Source organism: Amphiura filiformis, chromosome 5, assembly GCF_039555335.1.
Source record: "Amphiura filiformis chromosome 5, Afil_fr2py, whole genome shotgun sequence".
Taxonomy (NCBI): domain Eukaryota; kingdom Metazoa; phylum Echinodermata; class Ophiuroidea; order Amphilepidida; family Amphiuridae; genus Amphiura; species Amphiura filiformis.
The window spans coordinates 73776391-73800351 of NC_092632.1; the positions used below are offsets into that span (position 1 = coordinate 73776391).

General features: G+C 35.4%; 1 protein-coding gene across 13 annotated transcripts in view; it reads right to left on the bottom strand.

Annotated features, from left to right (window-relative positions):
* The window catches only part of LOC140153685 (synaptosomal-associated protein 25-like), a 259881-nt gene that overhangs the window by 22065 nt on the left and 213855 nt on the right, over positions 1-23961 (bottom strand). For 4 of the 13 annotated variants that reach the window (XM_072176502.1, XM_072176495.1, XM_072176500.1 and 1 more), the window contains 2 exons: positions 13203-13251; positions 6195-6312 (listed from right to left, as the gene is read on the bottom strand). In XM_072176502.1, the coding sequence (XP_072032603.1) occupies positions 6195-6312; positions 13203-13251 (167 nt within the window). Of the gene's footprint in view, positions 1-5957; positions 6076-6194; positions 6313-13202; positions 13252-13971; positions 14021-19718; positions 19768-23961 lie in introns of all 13 variants that reach the window. The other 9 variants (XM_072176506.1, XM_072176499.1, XM_072176507.1 and 6 more) reach the window with 4 other exon arrangements.

The following is a 23961-nucleotide window of genomic DNA, read 5'->3' on the forward strand; positions in this document are numbered from 1 at the left end:
AAAATGCTACTCTACAAATAAACAAATTATGGTTGATTATGTTCAACTATGTTAGTCCTTGAAGTTTTGCCCCTGTCCACGTTCCATTTTAAAAAGTATCTTTATATAAATGCTATACTGCAAAAATTAGTTAATAAGCATATGTGTCTATTAACGAGTTGTTCAGACAAGAACAAATTTTTACGGTAGTTTGTTATCTTTTTCATCTTTTTTTAAACTACCATAACAATTAGTTCTTGTTCGAGCAACTCGTTAATAGGCACATATGCTTTATAACAAGTTTTTTACAGTAGGCTAAGTTATTACCATTTTTTCTATCACAAATGCACAAAACAGTCCAACAGAACTGAACGAAAGAATCCCACAGCCATCAAAACAAATAGCTTATAATAAATAATTGACCTTTTAGGCAAATCCCATAATCCTTTGCGAGTACACCTGAGACCTCATCATTTGACGTCACGCCGATCTACACCGATGCGCACATCGTTTATCCAATATCGTTACTGCGCATTGCAAGTCGGTGTGACGTCAAATGACGAGTTCTCAGGTGTACTCGCAAAGGCTTATGGGATTTACCAAAAAGGTCAATTGAGGGCATAGTGCAAATAAGGCCTAATTTACAATAGCTGCCCTATAGATACTTAACATATGACACCTGGCAGCTATTGCAGATGAGGTCTACTTGCACTATCCCTTTCAAAATATTTTTTTTTTAATGGACTGCAGGTCAAAGAATGCCCACAACCCTAGGTACTTTCATCCCATGTAGACTCTATATTACGGTATCAGATGCTTTGTAGCAGCAGCAGCACCAAAGTTCTGGAATGCTTTGCCAGCACAAATTCGATCAATCGCGTCTCTTGGTGTCCTTGAAGTCCCACACTTTTTTAAACTTATGGATTCATTTTGATGTACATGCTGTATTTAATTGTCTGCTTATGTATGAATGCTTGTATGTTTTTCATTGTATCTGACTGCAGGGATTTTGCACACATTTTTTTTCCTTCTTCCTTACATTGTTTGCTCTTCATTTTACTTTGTTGTGTTTCCTTTTGGTAGCTGTAGAGATAGTACAGCACTTTGAGGTTTGTTTGCAAGACGCTTTATAAATCTCTTTTACTATTATTATTACTAACACAATTTCCACTATTCCTAACATGGAGGTCAACAGCTCCCTCTTGGAATGCCTGTTCAGCCCAACTCAGTTATATTTCTCCAAGTTCACAAATTTTGCAGGTATCTTTAAAATTGTAATGATTTTGTGAAACAAATCTATAAATTTGCTGCTAAATAATTCATCGCACTGCAAATTACACATTTTTACGGTACCATCTTAACCTATGCATCTTTTATTTACACATTTTTGACATAAAAATTGTGCACATCTCATTGAGATAGAGATGTCCGACTCGCATCAGCGCAATGCATCAATATCGTTCTATTTACAGATCCCTTGTGTCCCTGCATCTTGTTGACTCTCATCTTCAAAAAGGATATGCTGGACTCGTTCAAAAAACATTCCCCTTCTCAATCTTGGGTCATTTCGATCGCATGAGAATTTGCCATTAAGATTTTAGGGCTTAGATATATTTAGACCAATTGCATGATTCTAACAGCTTGCTCTTATTCAGCTGAAAGTTCATGAATGTCAGATTTCATCAATATTTTATTTGTATGTATTTGTATGTATAAATTTGAGCGATGTTCACATTCATTAATGCTTTTTCTGCTGACTATAGGCTTCAACATAAAAAGTCTCAAGTTTCGGGATATTTTCCCAAAATATCAAGAGCTATCTTAAGAACCATTGAACCAATACTAGGCTTGTTTGTACTCATTTTAATGCATTTTTCATGCTGAATCCAAATGTAAATTTACAATTCAGAAATTTCTGAGTTTAAAAAAAATGAAATTTGTCATCTGCAATCGACACCCGCATGGAGGGAGTTAAGCTAATCCTTTGCTTTTCATTTTCTTCATCTTTTGCAAAGCCATTTAAATTATCCTTGGTTTTCTTATTGTCCCTTTTTTACTATATTTATGCAATGTATTTTGTATTTGTGTGTCTACTGCTTCTGTTGCTTCTTTTGTAACAGTTTAGTACCAAATCAAATCAAAACAGAATGTCTTCTGAAATGAGTTAAAAATGATTGTTTTGTTGTAAACAACATAAGAGGATTTGTCTTTCAGAGTGACAAACTAAATTTAACCATTTTTAAGCTGTCAAGTGCATAGTCAGCGCAGACCCTTGTCTTTACCACATCCGTTGTGTATTTCCTGCCTGTGCGGGATTTAACGGGCTAAATTTATCACGTTTACAAGTGCTAGTACTCAGCTTCGCTAATAATCAGATGAAAGCTCAAGGTATACTATATGTGGCCTGATATCGTAATAACAACAACAACAAAATGGGATCAATAAAAGTGTCTGGATTACTGTGTTTAAAAAATCCACTTTTAACGCTAGAAATATGTTTTCTCTGTTTGGTAACTTTAAGAATAAATTCAATAATAATCATGTTGTTTACATTTCACTATTTGTGTGTCTGAAGATACTGTATTGGTCAGTATTTTACTTTAAGAATAAATTCAATAATAATCATGTTGTTTACATTTCACTACTTGTGTGTCTAAAGATACTGTATTGGTCAGTATTCTCAAAATGGGGAAGGGGATATTTGTCGCAGAAAAGAGTGGTGGTTTATCTAAGTACTTACTTTATTACCGTATTTCATCAAGTTTACAAAACAAAATTATGAAAAGATTAAAATATCATTTTTTATAGATATTGGTGATTGTGTATTAATTTGAAATGAAATTGTTTACACCTGTGGGGTGGGGTTTTGTAGGATGCGTGTGTACTGGCAAATGAGGACATCCATGCGAAAACATACCCCACTTGTTAACAACCAAAAGGGGACACACAATTCTAGCCAAAAAATCACCAATTGGGGCCATTTGTGTGTCAATTGGGGACTGTGTGTCAATTGGGGACATCTGTGTGTCAAAAGGGGACATTTGTGTGTCAAATGGGGACAGTTGTGTGTCAATAGGGAACATTTGTGTGTCAATTGGGACATTTGTGTCAATTGGGGACATTTGTGTGTCAATTGGGACATTTGTGTGTCAATTGGGGACATTATGTGTCAAATTGGGACATTTGTGCGAAAAACACACAAAACTTGTCTAAAACCTACAATTTGTACATGTTCTACACCTCCTGACAACCGGGGACATCTTAATTAACACCATTTTTGGCACTTTTAGCCATAGAGCGTGCAGGGAGAGAAGTCTCTACAACCGGGAATGTCCCCGGTCATCAGATGTCCCCATTTGGTGGGTTTTAGATCAGAAAATGTCCCCATTTGTCGGTGTTTTCAAGTTCATCACCCACAATGTATTACCTTTAATATATGTGATCCTATTATAAGATTACAGTTACAATTTCAGTTGCTTGTCAAACCAAATTACAGAGTCTGAAAGAGTATCATTATTTCATCTCATGTTCCCTCCAATATGATGATTATCTGTATGGAAATAGGTTCTCAAGTGACAATTATGCACAATTCAAATTGTCTGCTATTAATGCTATGAGGCAAGTATTGTGCATTTCAACCGTAATTTGATTATTAAAGATTAGAGTAAATGTTATGTCAAAATCTGTTTGCTCGCAGCGATGAATATATTCTATTAATAAAATCATTAATGCTGTATTTCATTAAAGCTATTTTCACTTAAAAGTCAACTTTAATACTTGCGCCATTTTTAGAAGCACGGAGTATTAGCTAGCCCAGTGTATTGAACTTGTGATATTTCTTAAGCTCTTTTTAAAAATTTTCTCTCCAAATCAACATCATTAGTGACTAGTTTCTCACTACTTATTCTCTTATCATACAGCATTATGGGATACATGTGAGTAGGTTAGTGCACCAAGGAGTCCCAGTAATGAATTTTGGATATTTCTTAAGCCCTTTTTAAACTTTTCATGTCAGCAGCATTAGTGATTAGTGTATCTCTACTAATTGTCTTATCAGAGAGCATTATGGGATGCGAGTAGGTTAGCTCATAAAAGGAGTTACCAAAGAAAAGCATCTGTGATATATCTTGAGCTCTCTCTGACATGTCAGCATCCTCAGTGATTAGAACTTAGTTATCAAATAGAATTATTATTGTTTGTGTCGTCGTAAGTTGAGGGTAACCCCATGTTAGATTTCACAGTAGCAGATTCAAATCAAATGCATTTACATAGTTGCATCACGACACCAGCATCCGGACAAATAACGCTTCAACTTGTGTGTATACACCTCATGGGATTAGGTTACCGGACGCGGTTCAAATCTGCAAAATCCAACATGGCATTACTCTCAACTTTTAGTCGAGACAGATAATAGCTTGTGATTTGGTAAGCAAACCAAGGAGTCCCTGAAAAATGCATTTGTGATATTTCTTCAGCTCTTTTTAAAAAATTTCTTTCTATGACAAAATCATCAGTGATTGGTTCCTCTCTAATGATGGTCTTCTCAGACAGCATTATGGGATATATGTAGGTAGTAGGGTTAGTTTACCACAGAAGTCCCATAGAAATTAACATGTGATATTATTGTTACAGCTCTATTTATTTTTAACTTTCTGTGAATGTCAGCATGATTAGTGATTACTTTCTATCCACAAGCTGCTGCTTTTGTTTTAAATCCAGCTCACACTACCTGCAAGCATGACGGGATATGAGACATATAATTGAGCAAAATGAGTCACGTTTGGTCAAAAGGAATTTTGAGAACTCTGGCATTTTTCTAGCTTTGTAACCTTTTTTAAGGAAACGTTTTAAAAAGTATAAATCAAAATTACTTCCAGAAACCAATTGAGTCATTTTGCCCAATTATACGTAAGCGTGTGAGTGCTTTAGTGCCCCATAAATTACTTTGTGCATCACATTTCCAGTCAATTTTGTACACAATCGCTCAATCGATCAATCAATCAATCAAATAAGCACACGGTGCTAGGGCACACAGTGCTAGGATTATTCAAAGCGATCACAGTTGAAAGTCTTCCCGCAAAACAGGATCATCACAAAATAACAACCCTGCATCATGTACATATTGATCTTGCTTTACAAAATGTTACCATCCTTGTATTAATGTGCAAATCGATTTCTTGAGTCAAAATGAAACCGAATACACCTGTCAGCAGTAAACTAAATTGGTAGAAATGTGATCAAAAAATGACTTGAGAATGTGATTCAAAAAACACTTGAGATGGCACTTAAGTATACGTGAGTAGTGAATGTACGTGGCATTGTTATTTGTGGCTGCGATTATTGGCGGTTTTTTTTCCAATGCAGAATCGTCCTGAATTTCTCTTATCAACGTTTTCAAAAATAACTTTCACAAATGTGAACGAAAAACTCTAGAAATAATTAAACTGTTGCACAAAAAAGACCTCAAACCGAAATGATTTCATGATCATAAAACAGGGACATTGGAGTACAGTACAAGAATTATTTGAAAAGGTTATCTTATAAAACATCAATTTTGAAAATGCTAAATATAGAAAAATGCTGAAGGGATGATACATTTCTCATTATTAGAAAAATTCAGCTCAGCTTGGGTTATGATCAAGGCTTTTAACAAAAGTGTCAAATTTGTGGATTAATTGCTTTCGAAAAAAATATTGCGCTGACAGACATTGAAATTGGAAAATTAGAAAATGATTTGCAATATATGGGGAAATGATTCTTTATATAGATGTAAGAGATTTGAACATGTTTTCTTGAACGGAAATAAATGAAACAGAATGAGCAGACTTGGGAGGAGTTTCAATAATAAAGTTGGACAAATTCTGCACCGCAAATGTGAGCTTTTTAATGAAGCCGATATTAGAGACATGCTGAGAACTTGGCGAGTTGTGAAGGGAGTTGGCGAGCCTGCAAATCGGTTTGCCAATAAAAAAACCTACTTTTTCCACGGACAAACACAGATGCCGCAGCATTTTTCCAACCCTGTCAAATTCTTCTCCGCTTCCCGCATATCCACGTTAATTTGATCCATCCCTTCCTCGATACGATCCAATTGTTCTGTTGAACACAATTTGTTTAACGTCAAAACAACTGTTAGTTATTGCATGCATAAAAACATAACATCAAACACACAAAATACACCCAGCTGGTAAGCGATGGCTCGCCAGCGATCTTACTTCTTCCAGGGGCAGACGCAAAGACCGCAGCATTTTTCCATGCCCGTTAAGTTCTTCTCTGCTTCTCGCATGTCGGCATTGATTTGGTCCATACCTTCCTCAATGCGGTCCAATTGTTCTGTGATTAAATCCAAGCAATAAAGTTAGTTTTCTTTGTACTTAAATATCACAATATACAAACAGCACACAGAATCAACAAAGTTACTAGTCTCACCAATTTTAGAATGAATCCAGTTATTTAAATTGAGAAACTTGCCTTCTGTCTCTTTAAAAAACATGAAGATTGAATTCTTACCTAAAATTCTAAATAGAAATTACATTTAAATGAAAGTTTTGAGTTACTTTTGGCTTTTGGTTACACCCTGATAAGCGCTCCAGTCAATCTTTAACTTAAGTAATTAAAAAAAGCACCAAACATCTTAAGATTCATTTTCCCCAACATCAACAGACTAAATCTCCGGACTAAATTATAAGTCAAAATGTTTTTGGTAAAAATGTTCCCAACATAAACCAATTGTTCCGTGCTCAATAATTTAGACATCTGATTTTTACTCAACATTGGGCAATACTTGCCCAACGTTTTTTGCCCAATATTTTTTGCCTGACTTATCTTTGGTAATTGTATGCTGAGTCTGACTTATCTTTGGTAATTGTATGCTGAGTCTGACTTATCTTTGGTAATTGTAGTATGCTGAGTCTATGTACTATTTGTATACATGTACTTACCTGGGGTGGTGTTGTAAGTAATCAACATGGTTTTTTTTTGGTTTTTTTCCAAAATAACATGATAATTTATTTTGATGGGGTGAGCAGAAATAGGGGGAAATCCAAATTCATGTGAAAATTATTTTTGTTTCAGTCTTCTTTTTTTTTGTCTCATTTTTCTCCTGGAAGATATACAACCAAAGGATAGCAGGCACAATTTGAAATTTGAAAATGAATTGAGATAAATCAGAACCAAAAGACAATATTTTGATTGTCAATACTGGTCCACATGCATCAAACTACCAATTGCAATCAACTTAATTGGGTGTCATCATAACACATAAATCAAAACCTTAATATCATACTGCAATCGATATCATAACTGAGCCAGAATTTGATGTCTGTTTTTCCCCCATACCATTTATCAACGCCAAGAGCAAACATGATCCGTCCAAAGAAACTAAATGAATTGCCTATACAGAATCATTTCATATGCAAAGCAGCCCTTTTCAATTGGATCTTCTTCCCATTGTATATCGTTAAGAGTCGTATATCGAATCTGCTCTCCTCGTATCATTCCCGGCCACTGTGCTTTTTATTGAGACCGTTTATTTGCAGGATTCGTTTGCACAATAGTATATCAAATAAAATCAGCCCTTCCTCAAGTGCTCTGTAATTGCTAATCAAGCTTAACAATTCACTGTGCTGTCTTCGTCAAATGCTATGATGGGATAAGTAAATTGAACCAATTTCAAGTTACGTAGTTTCTCAAAAATTCTAAATACGCCGTCTCTATTAAACCTGCAGCTACAGTTGGTAATATATGCAAAGAATCGTATGTATAGTAGCCAAGTCCAAAAGCTACAAGTAATTTGCACATCTGTACTATACAAATTAAGCATTTGCGTGACCTTCTTCTACCCTACCAAGCTGAAACATCTTTTCTTTTCAGTAATTGTATTAGACCACAAAGAGGCTAATCAAAATTTATCAAAGAGCTTTTAAGAGTACATATTCAAAAGGATAAGATTTTGCATTAATTTGAGTCACCTTTTTGTATACCGCATCTCAAATTAATAAATATTTATTATTATGCCCTGCGGGTTATAACACAAGTAATGCAATCTTTGTTGTGTAGGAAAAATACACACAGTCGGAAATTGTAAATTTGGGCTATTCCAGTTGAAATCCATACACCCCCTTCCACATGGGGAGTGCGAATTTCAAATAGTTACCCGAATGGGTGACTCCATTTGAAATCTACACCCCATGTATGAAAGATTAAGGTTGTGTCTTCAATACGGGGGCGTATGGATTTCAACTGGACTAGCCCATTTCAATGGTTCTACATATAGCTGCCAATCCAATAACTCTTGGTGTTATTACACACCAGCACAACAGTAATAAATTGTAACCTTCAGTAGCAATTTCAGAGCACTTATACTTCAATTATGATATCTAAACACCCACTTTAGATTTCAATCCCGGCGAATCATAGCCTCTAAAACTGCTATACAACTTTAGATGAACTATTATTACAAAAATGTGACAGGCATGATGATTGAGCTATTCCATTTAAAATCCACACTACCCCTGTGGAAGATTTTGGAAATAGCTTCCACATGGGGAGTGTGAATTTCAAATGAAATTAATACATTAGGCAGCTTCATTTGAAACCCATGCTCCCTCTGGATGATTCAGATTGAATCTTTCTCAGAGGGTGTATGAAATTTAAAATGGAGCTGCCTGATATGTTCATTTCATTTGAAATTCATACTCCTCTGTGGAAGATATTTCCAAAATCTTCCACAGGGGTAGTGTGGATTTTAAATGGAATAGCCCATTGTTAAACATAATGTTTTGAATTTCCATTTGGGTGTGAATTCAAAACATTGCAATTTGTGTACTTGAAACAAATAAATCTGTCTTTACTTGACATGCTCAAGCACCATTTATCAAATCAATCAACATTTCAAATTGCTTCACCATTTTAGGCCAACGTAAGTAATTAAATCAAGTAGTATTCTTTTTTAGGCTGTTACAAAGTCACTTTGATTTTACGAATAGAATTACAGACATTTGCATTTGCAAAGCATGTCATTTTCATCCTGACAAGACCAATGAATAGGAACAAATCATCCCTTTTCTTCCGAAAATTTTCATATTTCATCTCTTCTGAAATTTATGTCACAACAATTTCATGAAGGAATTTGAAGAGTACTTATCATGTCAAATAAAGTGAATCTATAATTGAATGATATACTAAAATGTGACTGGGTGGAACAAAATGGAGACACTGAACATCAACATTGTTTGGAAAATTTTATCCTTTTCTAAATTTTGAGGAGCATCTTTGACTTGTGATGGTTTAAAGTATCATAAAACTGTGACCAAAGAAAGCCAAATGATGTTTGAAAAAGTTGGATAATCAAAATAAAGTCAAGTTTTAAAATTTCTCAGAATGCCACTTGGTAGTTTCAAAAGTCTTGAAAATGTCTGAAGAAAAAAAAAACATTTATAAAATATATTATACTAACTTTTGCACAGAATTTGAGCAAAATTCCCTAAAATCAGGAAATTTGGCAAAAAGTGGCATCTCAGAATCATCCATTGCCTAATAGCACATTACAGAATGGCAACCCACCTGACTATATTCATGTTGTGGGACTAATGTTTTCTGTTCTGTTGTGTAACACAAGTTATTATTCTCTGAGTGAAACTTACAAATGTATCTCCATGTTATTTGATCCAGTCACGTTTCATGCACATATTACAAAATCAAAAGAAAAACACTAAATGGTTGACTTGATGAACATGATGTTACGGTTATCTTTCAAACGGCTAGGCAATAGTATGAGCTGAATCTCAACAGAATACTGCGTAAAGTCTCACTTTGATTATTACACAAACTAACATTGTTACCGTGTAACACAAGGGAGCCAATTATTAACCATATGACTGCCCAATGATAACAAGGTTGAATAAAATGATACCTCCTTGTAACACGTTTCAAGTACAAAAAATAAATTTGTTCAAATATTCATATATTCTTTTTGTCTAGCCTAGTTTGGTAAGCCACTACATCATGTATGATCATATGACATGAAAGAAAATCAACGAGTTCACAGCTAATCAACACTACCATGCATACAAAATGACTACGATATAAATGGTGATATTAATGGATGAAGACACACACTATAGAGTGACGGGAATGAAGTGAAAGAAGATAGCTAGCTATGCTTGAGAAATGATCAACTTATTAGTTAGCTCATGCAGGTAAAATTTGTGAAAATGTTCCGAGTCGGCGGTGACGCAAGTTGCAAAGCGGTATCCAAGAAGCGAGAAAAAAAATGATACGTTACATAACTGGCTAGGATTACATTTGGTTGCACGGGTGTTCTCTGTCTTTATTAAATTCCATGTTATCTGAACTCTGTGTTTACTTCGCCAATGCAGTGTCGTTAGACACCATGTGCCCGTGTGTTGTCTCCATATACGTTGTAGGTCTTGATGTACTTTAACACACCATAAATGTTTTAGTGAATATAGAAAATAGATAGAATCTGGGAAATCTGAACGTGTTTTTGAACGAAAGTTATCACATTGACACAAGCATTATATTACAAGGTCGCATGTCTAATGCACAAATTGCCATGTATTTCTGGGTGCGAAATTGGTTATTTGACGAAGTATGTCACATCTTTCTTAATTATTGCATTTTCAATTCATTTCCTTCTTTGACGTATTTGAAGGGAAACTACTCACTAGAAACTAGTTTCATATATGATAGAAAACTGAAAGTGAAATCAGATTGGATTCGTGTAGCCGGAGGAGGTTTAATTAGTATCTTGCATGTAAAAAACCCAAATACATGATTACATTCTTGGAAAAGAAAGTAATGCAATCGTATCACTTGGGAATCATTTTGGGGCATAGAAATGATTGAAAACACAATATTGTTTACATGAAACCGATGGTGGTTTTCTTTTGATGTAAATGTGACAACACATCTTGTCTCCTCCTCATCACCTCACTAAACGGGCCGTTCCAGTTGATGTCCATACACCCCCTATGGAAGACATGACCTTAATCTCCCACACAGGGGGTGTAGATTTCAAATGGTATCACCATACACCCCCTATGGAAGACATGATCTTAATCTCCCACACAGGGGGTGTAGATTTCAAATGGTATCACCATACACCCCCTATGGAAGACATGATCTTAATCTCCCACACAGGGGGTGTAGATTTCAAATGGTATCACCATACACCCCCTATGGAAGACATGATCTTAATCTCCCACACAGGGGTGTAGATTTCAAATGGTATCACCATACACCCCCTATGGAAGACATGATCTTAATCTCCCACAGAGGTTGTGCAAATTTCAAATGGAGTCACCCATTCAGGTAATCACATGTGAAATTCACACTCCCTGTGTGGGAGATTAAGGCCATGACTTCCATAGGGGAGTATGGATTTCAACTGTAACAGCCCAATGAGTGAAAGGTGGTACACCATTGTCTCCGTCTATGCTATCTACTTCAATAGCCCACAATTCATTCCAATACATGACCTAGCACTTACTCCGGGCAAACATTCCATCGTACCAAAACAACCCAGGATTTCAATCTTATGGCCATTGACATGGGTCGCAAACAAAATTCATTCAGCTTGCATTTTTTTTCCCGATCACTTGTTAGTTACTGCATCATGCTTCTTTCGCTTTATGGATACATGCAAATGCCTGTTAGGTGAAACTAGAGCGGTTGGTTAGCAGCAAAGGAAAAAATTAAGGTCACTAATTTCAAGGCTACATCAGCAATACACAGGAATAGCTGTTAGCAGGGTTAGAGGTTAAGGGTTACTAATAATTAGTTAACAATCATACAGTTCTCATGTTTCTCAAGATATATATAACCTAGAACTTCTGTAAGAGGACACTCTGAATAGACGGAACATGTCCTCATTTTTTTACCTTCATCCAGTAGGATTGCAACTTGGGAGAATTTCTCAAATAAAATTTAGTATACAATAGTCCATACACATTGGAGAAGCCGATACAGTCAACCTTCTAGACCTTTACATTTCTTGAAGTGCAATGGGTGGTCCACCTTTGTCTTTTAATGGACTTCAACATGTCTTTTTATTGGAATAAGGTTGGTCAAGACTAGATGGTCAGTCGCAGAAGTCATGGTCTTTGGGGTCTATGGTCTCTCGCAATGAAACTGTTAGTATTCTGATAATGCATTTCATATGAAACACTACAATCAAAAATTCAATAAAACAAATAAAGACAGTAAACATTTCAACTAAAAATATTAAATATAAGTAAGAAGAACTGAAGAAACATTTAAAGGGTATCTTTCAACAATGATGAAATAAATTAAATCTTCCGACACAGCGGTGGATCCAGAATTTGCAGTTTAGGGTATAAAAAGTTCTCTCTTCTATTTCTCTTCCTCCTTCCTTCCTTCCTTCCTTTCCCCCTTCTTTTTTGGTCTTCTTCCTTCTTTCCATTAGCACTTTGTTTTAGAGGGTGGGGCACACATGCCACATTTGTCCCTATGTGGATCCATCCCCTGACCACCACTGTAAAATTGCAGCAATATTTTTGTAAGCATTGTATATACTGTGTGTTGTCTTTAAAAGCAGGGTGGGGTTAAAGGTTACGTCACAGGTTAGGTTTAAAGGTAGGGTGTGGTAAAAGTATTAGGCAAAAAGTTAATTTTGTATTGCAAATTTGTCTCAAATATTGGCAAATTTTATACTTGCTCCATTTTTTTATACACAAAAATAATTAATAAACACTTTGACTTTAAATTCACAAAAAGATTTCATTATAGAGTCTTAGACTGTATCTTTAACTTATTTTGACTGAGTTTGAGTCGGAAGGGGGGGGGGGGCACATTCCATATTCAGTTTCAAAAGCTTTGAGACATACCAATTGTTTTTTGGGTTGTTTTTTTTGCATTTTAATCTCATTGAATATATAAGTCTTTGTATAATTTTGGAATGTCGTAATTTGCATAGGCTAAAGGTTTGAATCTATATATTTTCAAAATCATCATTAAAAATGAATATGTATTCAATAGTATATAGATATAACTTTCAATACATATTAATATGAACATATCAAAACATTAACCAAAGTCAGGTTATAAATTAAAGTAATGCCAACATATCAAAAAGTTGACTTAAGTCAGGTTATATATCTTAAGAAAGCAGTGAACTCTTTTGAATCAAATTTTAAAAAAACATGAAGAGCAAGACATAAAAAATAAAGTTATCCTTTCACCTCCTTGCTCATCCAACATAACCAGAGTCCTGATTCCAGCATCTTTGCTCTATATTAGCACCGCAGATGGAGTAGAAACACACCATGGTAGGTAGGTAGGTAGGTAGGATGGTAGGTAGGTAGGTTGATTGGTGGGTGGGTAGGTATAGATAGGGATAAAATGAGATGGTACAAATATGTTATGTCAGTTAATATGTAATGGTGCAGTTAAAGGAGCAATTGAATTCCCTGCAAAGCATTTTTTTTATTTAATGTTTTTGTTTTGATCTAAGTGCCAATGGCTAATTTAACTTCCGAGACTTTCACAAGATTTTAGGAGGTTTTCATTTGAGAAGATAAAACAACTTAGTTGCAGTGTCTTTTGATTCCAAACTTTTCATAATTTTAAAATCTACCAAAACACGAGCTGCATCTTGGAAAGAAACTGGACATGGTAGATAGGCAATATGGGGCATGAGACCTTGTCATATATTGACAATAAGGGCCCCACCGTAGCGGGCGCCCCCAAAAAGTCTGCTACTCCTCCCATGTATAACTAGCTGTTTAATATAATATGCCAAACTTAATCCAGGAGTTTTATCTTTTTTCTACAGCTTGGAGCAGCTTTCAGTTACATGCGTGATCTGCGGATTCTAGATTTGAAATCTAATCATACAGACTGCGGAGGAACCATTTATCCTGTGAAAGCCTTGAAGAGTTACCATAGCTATTGACACGGCGGAGTTGTATGTTGCTAGCACACGCGTAATATCACACGCTTAAACCTTACCTCCTTGCTCATCCAACATAACCAATGTCTTGATACCAATATCCTGACTCTAAACATACGCATAGGCAAATAAAAAATGTGGTGTTATCAAATGTCCGATCTGTGCAAATAAGTGCTAATGTAAGTGTTTCACTTCTGTCAGTGTGTATATGAATGTAAAAAAAAGTGAAAATTGTGGTCAAACTTTGCTGCTCACTGAAAATCAATGTTCCTGAATTTGCACATTGAAAATTAGTCACATTGTGTGCAATTTCATACAAAATACTCGTACACTTTATAAGCATAACCACAACAAAATTTTGAGAGCAAAAATGAATATAAAAAGTGCACAAATTTGTAGTTGATTTCAAATCGAAAAATATAAATATGGAAAACATGCGTGTGCATAATGATAATGGCAAAGTACTTGTGTTTCCATAATTAACTAATTTTAATATTTTCTCTCGCATTCTGGTACGTTTAGGTAGTAGGCGCCAGCATTAAGGAGACGTCAGCTTTAACTTTGTCAGACGGATAAGAGCAGACTTTGTTTCAAGAGCTCCCTGGCATGATTACCATTGCCAAGAGGTTTTATAATTACGATGTGAGCCTTGACACGTAGCATGACTCTATTTCACACAAAAACTTGCGGCATTTCCTGTATTAAGTAATGTGTAAAGGTGTTGATGCTACTTGTGAAATACAGTCAACTTGTTTTATTGACATCTCAAGAATGGATCAAAAGATCACAGATAAAATGCACAATAATGATTTTGTGGACAGTTTTCAGCTGTGCAATGGCCGATATATATAATATAAAATGAATAACATGTAAAATAAGACACAAGAACGAGGAACATATAAATGATAAACTCAACGAGTAACATTTAAAATAAAGATGACAAACACGGAATGTTTTCATATGGAATAACAAACATGAAATAATAATGTTATTGTTAAAATAAACAAATAAATAAAAATTAACAAACACAGGACACTAAACATTGCCTATTATAACCTTTTTATCGGCCCAGTCATCAATACTTTATACCTCCATCCATGAATACAAATTATATATGACTCCCTGTTATACACACTTAAAATAATTCAGTTTTCTCATCAGCAGCGTTAAACAAAATATAATAATGCTAAGTGCAAAATTCATTTGAAATAATTAAGCTACATGTAAGAAACCAAATAGCATGTACGTAGGTAATACTAATAACTAATGATGATAAAAATGAAAAACAAGTGGATAATAAGACATTTTTCACAAATTACCTCAGAAGAAGCCAATTCATTCGACAAATGCAGGCAAATAATTTACTGGCCATCCAACTCTTAAATTACGACCACTCCCTAACACAGTATATTCCATATTAGGGAAAAGGTAAGTGTCCTGGTTTGCTCCCTAATATCCCAAAGCTGGGATTGGGCTTAATTGGGATTAATATAAAGCTGATAAGACATCGAGCAGTTCAACACGTGCAACTTCACGCTTTTAAGAATAAGCTGTAAATGTTCTGAAGACTTTAATTTCAACTGGTGTATAATTCCTGTATATCATGTAACTTCCAAAACTTAAACAGCTTTGAAATGTCAGAATATGTTTATTCAAATATTCCTACCTAATCAAAACATTTGCTTCTTTTTCTCCAAATGTTGACAAAATATTAAGAAAAGCATTTCTTGTACTTTTGCCAGAAGAATACGCCGGAAATGCCTTTTGTCATGCCAATATGGAAATGTCAAGCTTATTTTCATCCATATCTACGTGTAAATCTACGGATAAAATAGTTGTTGAGCTAGCGGTTGACATCTGACATTTTAGCATGAGTGTATATTCAGAGATGATTGTCAACCTATTCTAGGGCTATAATACTTCATTCCCAGGTACCAGGACTTAAGTATACACTTATACTGGGTAATACACAGCAAAATAGTAAACATACTTATGCGCAATGAATGGACTTCTTTCATAATCTTAATCATGGGGACAGAAAACATGGTACAAGATTCTGCTTATGAAAGCGCTGGTTTGAAAGAAACTCAATGATAAGTCCTTTGATGTTTACGTCCATGATATGAAAATGCACCGGCAAGATTTCGGATCTATAAGAAGAGCAGAAGAGCTGATCTTTATCAAGAAGTAATCTGGACAAGTTGCTGCTTGATTAAATATTCAATGAAACAGATTGCATCTTGATCACTGCCTGGCGCAAATACGGTCATGAAGAATACTATTTTGTGAGTCAATCAATTGAGCCAGGTCAAGTCGGATAAGAGGGTCACATCAGTCATTAGATTGTCTACATATCTCCAGTAATAGCAGAAGAGAATTGTATGAAATCCACTTTAAATCCTAGTTAAATATCTCATGCTCATAGCATCTGCTGGAATCCACAAGTCCAATAAACACAAGGACGAAGTATCTCTATTAAACATCCTGTTGTTTATGAGGACAGAAAGTTTGAATGAGGTCATGTCTCATAATTTCAAGTCACATTAAAGGACACAACAAAATTGATTAAGTCGGATGGTTTTAGGGTCGGAAGTCGTGGAGTAACTTGACTTACTTAGTCAAACAATATGACATGATTGAAGTGGGCAGTCGTCAGTAATGTAATATATATCCGAAGAATTACAATTTGCGGAAGAGAGATAAAACATTATAACAGAAAGGTTAAAACTTGTTGGTTGAGGATAATGGTAAGACATTTCAAGGTCATATTTATATTTCCAACAAGTACATAAATTGTCAAGATACAGTACTTTGAGGTTTGCAATCATAAAGTTCAAATATCACAGAAGTCAGAAAACTTGAGGCAACATTCAACATAGTCAAGGATTTTGATATTTTGATAACACAACTTTGATGAGGTCACATGCAGAATGTCAATTGTGTATCAAACTTCAAACGAGGCTAAAAAACCATTAAATAGAAGAGAGTATCAACAACACTACACATTAATGATGAAGTCTTTATATGTTATCACGTCATCACACTGAAGAAGGTATCAGGATTTGAATAATGTTTTTCTTGAGAAGTCTAGGAGAACTGACACAGGTTAGCATAAAGCAGCTAAGGGTTGTGAGATATATTGGTTGATGGGTTCAGAATAGGTGGTGTCAAGTTTGTCAACAATACTAGCCATACACTATTTACGAAGTCTTTATATGTTATCAACACATCACACTGAAGAAAGTATTGGGATTTGAAAATATCTTGAGAAATCTAAGAGAACTGACACAGGATAGCATAAAGCAGCTAGGGATTGGTGGATGGCTTGCAGAATTGGTAGCAGGGTTTCACAACACTACAAGGAAATGATCAAGTCCTTATACATTATAAAGTCATATTGAAGAAGGTTTCAGGATTTGTTTATCTTGAGGAGTCTAAGAACAGACATAGGGTAGCTTGAAGAAGCTAGAGATAAGGGATTGGTTGATGGCTTGCAGAATTGGTAGCAGGGTTTCACAACAATACAAGGAAATGATAACGTCCTTATACATTATAAAGTCATATTGAAGAAGGTATCGGGATTTGAATAATTTTTATCTAGAGGGGTCTAACAACAGACATAGGGTAGCATGAAGGAGCTAGGGATTGGTTGATGGCTTGCAGAATTGGTAGCAGGGTTTCACAACAATACAAGGAAATGATAACGTCCTTATACATTATAAAGTCATATTGAAGAAGGTATCGGGATTTGAATAATTTTTATCCAGAGGGGTCTAACAACAGACATAGGGTAGCGTGAAGAAGCTAGGGATTGGTGGATGGCTTGCAGAATTGGTAGCAGGGTTTCACAACACTACAAGGAAATGATAAAGTCCTTATACATTCTAAAGTCATATTAAAGAAGGTATCAGGATTTGTTTATCTTGAGGAGTCTAAGAACAGACATAGGGTAGCTTGAAGAAGCTTAAGAGATTCTTAATGGCTTGCAGAATAGGTAACAGGGTTTCACAACACTACAAGGAAATGATGAAGTCCTTATACATTCTAAAGTCATATTGAAGAAGGTATCAGGATTCGTTTATCTTGAGGAGTCTAAGAACAGACATAGGGTAGCTTGAAGAAGCTTAAGAGATTCTTAATGGCTTGCAGAATAGGTAACAGGGTTTCACAACACTACAAGGAAATGATGAAGTCCTTATTCATTATTAAGTCATATTGAAGAAGGTATCAGAATTTGAATAATGTTTATCTTGAGGAGTCTAAGAATTGACATATGGTATGGTAGCTTGAAGAAGCTAGGGATTGTTAATGGCTTGCAGAATAGGTAGCATGGTTTCACAACACTACAAGGAAATGATAACATCCTTATACATTATAAAGTCATATTGAAGAAGGTATCAGGATTTGTTTATCTTGAGGAGTCTAAGAACAGACATAGTGTAGCTTGAAGAAGCTAGGGATTGTGAGATAAGCATTGGCTGATGGGTTGCAGAATAGGCAGTAGGTTGTCAACAATACTACACACTAATGATGAAGTTATCAAGTCATTACATCAAAGAAGGTAGTAGAACTTGAAATAACATAGATTTTCAGAATTCTTGTAGAACTAACACAATGTAACATGAATATACGGAATATGGCCTGAGATATGCATTGGTAAGTGGCTTACAGAACAGATATCAGGGTTTCAACACCATTGCAAAGTAATGTTAAAGAGCTTATAGGTATATGCAATAGGTTAAGTAATACATAAAATATATGAAAGAGGGTTAGACTTCTGAAAAGATACCAATTGAAATATGATTACATTGTACAATTGATACTAATATTCTAAGATAAAGTGAGTCAGGAGTTAAGAGTCGAGGAATTGTTACATTATTTAAGAGACAATATGGGATAGGCAGGGGGGTTAGATGACAACACTATGAAGCTAAGCACAAAATTGTCAACTCCAGCAAACATATATCACTTGGTACTTGGTACGAGGAGGAGGATCATTGAGGTTATAGAAACATCAAGACAACTATAAATAATAAGATTTATCCTTTCACCTCCTTGCTCATCCAACATAACCAGAGTGCTGATCCCGCCTCTTTGCTCTATGGTAGGCAGCCCAGATGAATGAGTGATGCGGAAGCGAGGAGTGAGATGAGATGGGAAAATGGTGTGTCAGTATCAATAATATGACAAAGCAAAAAAAATAAGTATATAATTGCTTAATGTTGGTTAGCAACTTTCTCACCACCCAAGGTTAGCTTTATGACTTTATGAGGCTATTGTCACTTTAGTTCTTTGTTTAGTTCAAGTTTCTGTGTAAAGTTTTTAACTTCCAAAAGTTATACACAAGTCACAATTTTGTCAAATTTTCATCTAAAACAATTTGATCACCTTCAGAAGTATCAGGTGAAGCCAAATATATTGTAAGTGGTTGATTTAAGATTTCTTTTTCAAAAGGTTAATTTGGCATCATATTAAATTATGTCTTAGTTCACGCATGGTTTGCACACCTGTTAGCCAACCCATTGAGTTTGCATTGTGATCATTTTGATCGAGGTTCAGAACATAGTGTGAACTAGTTACCTTGACAACCATCAATTTTGACTTCACACTACAACAGCGAATAGTATGATCACAAAATGTTTAAATCCTGGTAACGAAGACATGTTTCCTTTCCCAACTCTGAGGAAAATAATATGTGACCATTCTGAATTGTATGCAGCCTCATAAAGTCAACAATGAACACCCAATCACCCAATGAATTCATGCTATATATTGGATCCTGCACGCAACTCTCCACCAGTCTTACCTCCTTGTTCATCTAGCATTACCAAAGTCTGGATACCCATGTCCTGACTCTACAATGTACAAATCCACACATTCAACACGGTTACCATCTTGGGTCTAACGTGGATCATGGGTTGAATTCCAAAGCAAATTGCTATACGACAACCTTACTTGTTGCTCATCAAAAAGAACCATTACGGCATCTCTTCCTCAAGATATATAATAGAGATATCTGATACACCAATTAACCAAGACATACAACAAGCCATTGAATATCAAACAATAAGCATCTGATCCAATTTTAAAAAGTCAGGATCCAACGATCATTACAAGAGGTTGGTAACTATTCTATGTAACAACTAGTAACTTCAATATGGAAACGAGAAAGGGAAAGTATAATATTACACAACAACGGGTTAAATATGGGTACCATTCTCATATGGGTTTACAGTGTATAGAAAGAAAGCATTACAATATCACAGAGGATTCAAGAAGTAAATTATTTCACACATGATTATGACAATAGTTTTTGCTGTCTATAGTAATAATGCACTTACAAGATTGATATATTCATTGCATTCTAGCAATATTGGTGTATGCTACTTGCAAAAATGCATTAACTTCTTGGAAGAGAGTTATTCTTAGAACCTTGGCAAGGCAAAGGATGACTTGACAAATTTAACATAATTAAAAATAGTTATGGTTTTCAAAAGGTTGTTCATTAGAGCAGTTCTGACTTCATCGCAGATTGACCCTTCGTCTATTGTGGCTCTGAAAAGAGCTGTGGATAGAATGGCTACTGTTTGCATGCATGCTTATGGCTCTGAAAAGAGCCTTTCAAAATATGACTACACACATGTAGCTTATACATGGCAAATTTTACTCCGTCAGATTGCTTACCATCAGTTTTGAGAGGATGGTTATGTAGATTGCATGTGCTGAAACCATGCGGTCTTAAAACACACAACATAATGATCACCATTAAAGAAATGTGTCCTCTTTCCAAAAAGAAAGAGAGCTCTCTTCCACAGAAGTCACATGTCTATATATACATTTATTATGTATTATAATGCAAGAACAATTCAAACACATTAAGATAATTACGCTTCAGCGTTTGTAAGTAGAATTACATAAGTTGCCAATTTTCTGTTCGCTTGGAACACAACAAGCTGACAATAATAAAATCTAAGTCAATTATTTGACAGTATCACTAATAGGCAATGCATTATTAGTAGACACACCATAAACACACAGTATATACAAACCACAAAGTTAACAACATATTGTACAGTTACAAACAACCTGTATCATCATCAATGAATAATTTTTAAATCCTTATCTACATGAAGAGTACACCTGCAAAACATGATATAATAAAAGGCTGCCCTGTATATATTTTGTATCCATATGTTATTTTATGGATAGAGATACTTTAGCAATGGCTACTTGGGAGGAGCACCAGCGCCAGGACTTTTTCAGAGGGGGGGGGGAGGGGGCAAGGCAACTTTGACGAAAATGGTCAAAAATGGGCTAAAAAGTACAGCAAAGGTGCCAAAATCTTTCAATTTTCAGGCGGCCAGCATCCCGGGATGGGAGTAACGAGTAAGACTTCTCACGGGGTAAAAACCGATCCTCCTTTCCCCCTGGCAGAGAGCAAACGTTAGAAAAATGCAAACCATGCATTGATTGTGTATATATGTACGGGCACGCACAACGTGTACTACGTGTAGTGCTTTTGGACACATTCATTTTTCTTGCAGGTTGATGCATGTATATTTTGTTTATATTTTCCAACATTTTTAGTGACAATTTTGATATAAAATTAGCAAATATCATGGAATTCTTTCTTGTGTATGAAATAGGTTAATAAATGCAAATCACTTGTTAGGAGTGAAATTGTACAAAATAATGCACTTGTATTGAGATGTTAATGCATCTAAACGCATCAACCTCTCAGTATGCATGCTTTATTTTGTACAATTTCAACAAGTGATATGCATTTATTAACTATCAATAAATTATCAACAACAATACTGATCAAAGTTGCACATGGCAGCACAATCATGGCTTATGTCACGTTTTGCACCATGACTCTTCAAAAATGCAACATTCTGATTGGTTGTAAGTCCAACCAAATGCTTTTTTTCCCCACTGCGTAAGTGAGGAGAAAATACGAAAAACACAAATAAATCATGCCATTACTTGCAGCAGATTACCTATCCAGTTATTTATCTGGACATTTGTCATTGTTTTTATTACCTGATCCTGACGACGGACTGACGTCATCTCCTCAAAGTGACGCATTATACAACCTTATAACAACATCGTGTGTTGATTACTTTCTCCTAAATACAGATAAATCTTGGTTAAGTTTTCTGGTTTATTAAACACTAATGTATGACAACTGATCCAGTTCATTTTGTAATTAACCTACGATAACACAGCATAAATTGTCATCTATATTGATAATAATTAACCAAAAAAATGGCAATGTATTCACTCAATACTTGAATAATCTGTGCAATAATTATCTCTGCTTCATTTTTTAACGTGGGTATCTTCTAAGGTAAACAGTCTCCTGAGGCTCTTGTATAATTGTAAGCATAATTTATGCATCTAATTCAAACAAAATCTTGACGTCAATAGTTTAAATATATACACACACACAATGAATTTTGCACCGACTTGTTCTTAATGAGCCGTCTCCGGCAACATTAGATTACCATGTAAAAATCTAAATGGGCTATTCCATTTAAGATCCACACTACCTCTGCAGAAGATTTTGGAAATAACTTCCACAGAGGGAGTATGAATTTCAAATGGGATGCACACATTAGGAGCTCAATTTCAAACTCACTCTCCCTTAGGGGAAGATTCAGGTTGAATCTTTCTTTGAGAGGGTGTATGAATTCAAATGGAGCTGCCTAATGCGCTCATTCTATTTGAAATTCATACTCCCCTGTGGCAGATATTTCCAAAATCTTCCACAAAGGTAGTGTTGATTTTAAAATGGAATAGCCCAATTTAACAAAAGTGTATAGATTGGCTGTCATTAGAAAATGTCTGCCTTAAAACAGGTCTTCACAGGAATCTCGAAGCAGCACAAATCTGTTTTACCTTCTCAGCATACACAAGTCATTTATACCACTAGGTGGAGAGAGGCAATAAAAGTAAAGAACCTTTTCTATGTGCACAACAGGATAGCACAGCTAGGGTTTGAACCTGCAACTGCAATCAGGAGGTGAAGCACCAGTGTATCATGGTGCCCTTTTACAGCCAATCCATAAGTCATTTATACCACTAGGTAGAGAGGGGCAATAAAAGTAAAGGGCCTTTTCTATGTGCACAACAGGATAGCACAGTTAGGGTTTGAACCTGCAACACTGCAATCAGGAACTGAAACACCAGTGTATCATGGTGCCCTTTTACAGCCAATCCATAAGTTTATCAACGTACCCATTTGTACCTCTTCAACAGTAAACCGCCCTGCGATTACCATGTGTCTACGTGCTATAAAACATGTTTGACAGAAGTTACGCAATCCTGTCTCAATAGCTCATATTTCTCTTCCGTATAAACAGTTGATTCAAAGTTTTAAATCACACGGTTTTTAGTATCAATTTACCGCGGCACTACATAATGGGACCGCTAGATTTGATTATGTGGCTTTCAATCTTTGTCTATTACGTTTGGGAAGGAGTAAGTCTGCCAAGAAACCCCCACATACACAAAGGATTGATATGGAGATGATGGTAACCTATTAAGAGGCATTATCATTAATGCGAATCATACCAAACTTGGACTGCATTTCTGAGAAGAAAGCATCACTCTTATTAAGCAAGAAAGAAAGTCTGTTCTTTAAAAGCTACTGGTTAATCAGTTGTTTTTGCAAATGCAAAGAAGTTTTAAGATTTATCTTTGTTTCTTTTTTTTTTTTTTTTATCAGAAAATTAAACTCCTTAAACTTGAGGATATGTTCTACATTAACTTGACAACAAGCAATAAAATGTAAAGGAAATGGGAAGGTTTTAGTTATATATTAAAAATAATTGCATCCACAGCTCTTTTCAGAGCCACCATTGATGAGGTGGCAGTTTAATAGAAACCATAGTGATAAATTAACAAGTATCTGAAATACAATTCACAAATTAGCAAAGGCAACACCAAAAAATGAAAAGCTGAGTCGAGTACCAACATTGTACCAATCCTCTTTGGTGAGGGTTGTTCAGGTAGCGGTGATGGTAGACGGACGGTGTGGGGAATAA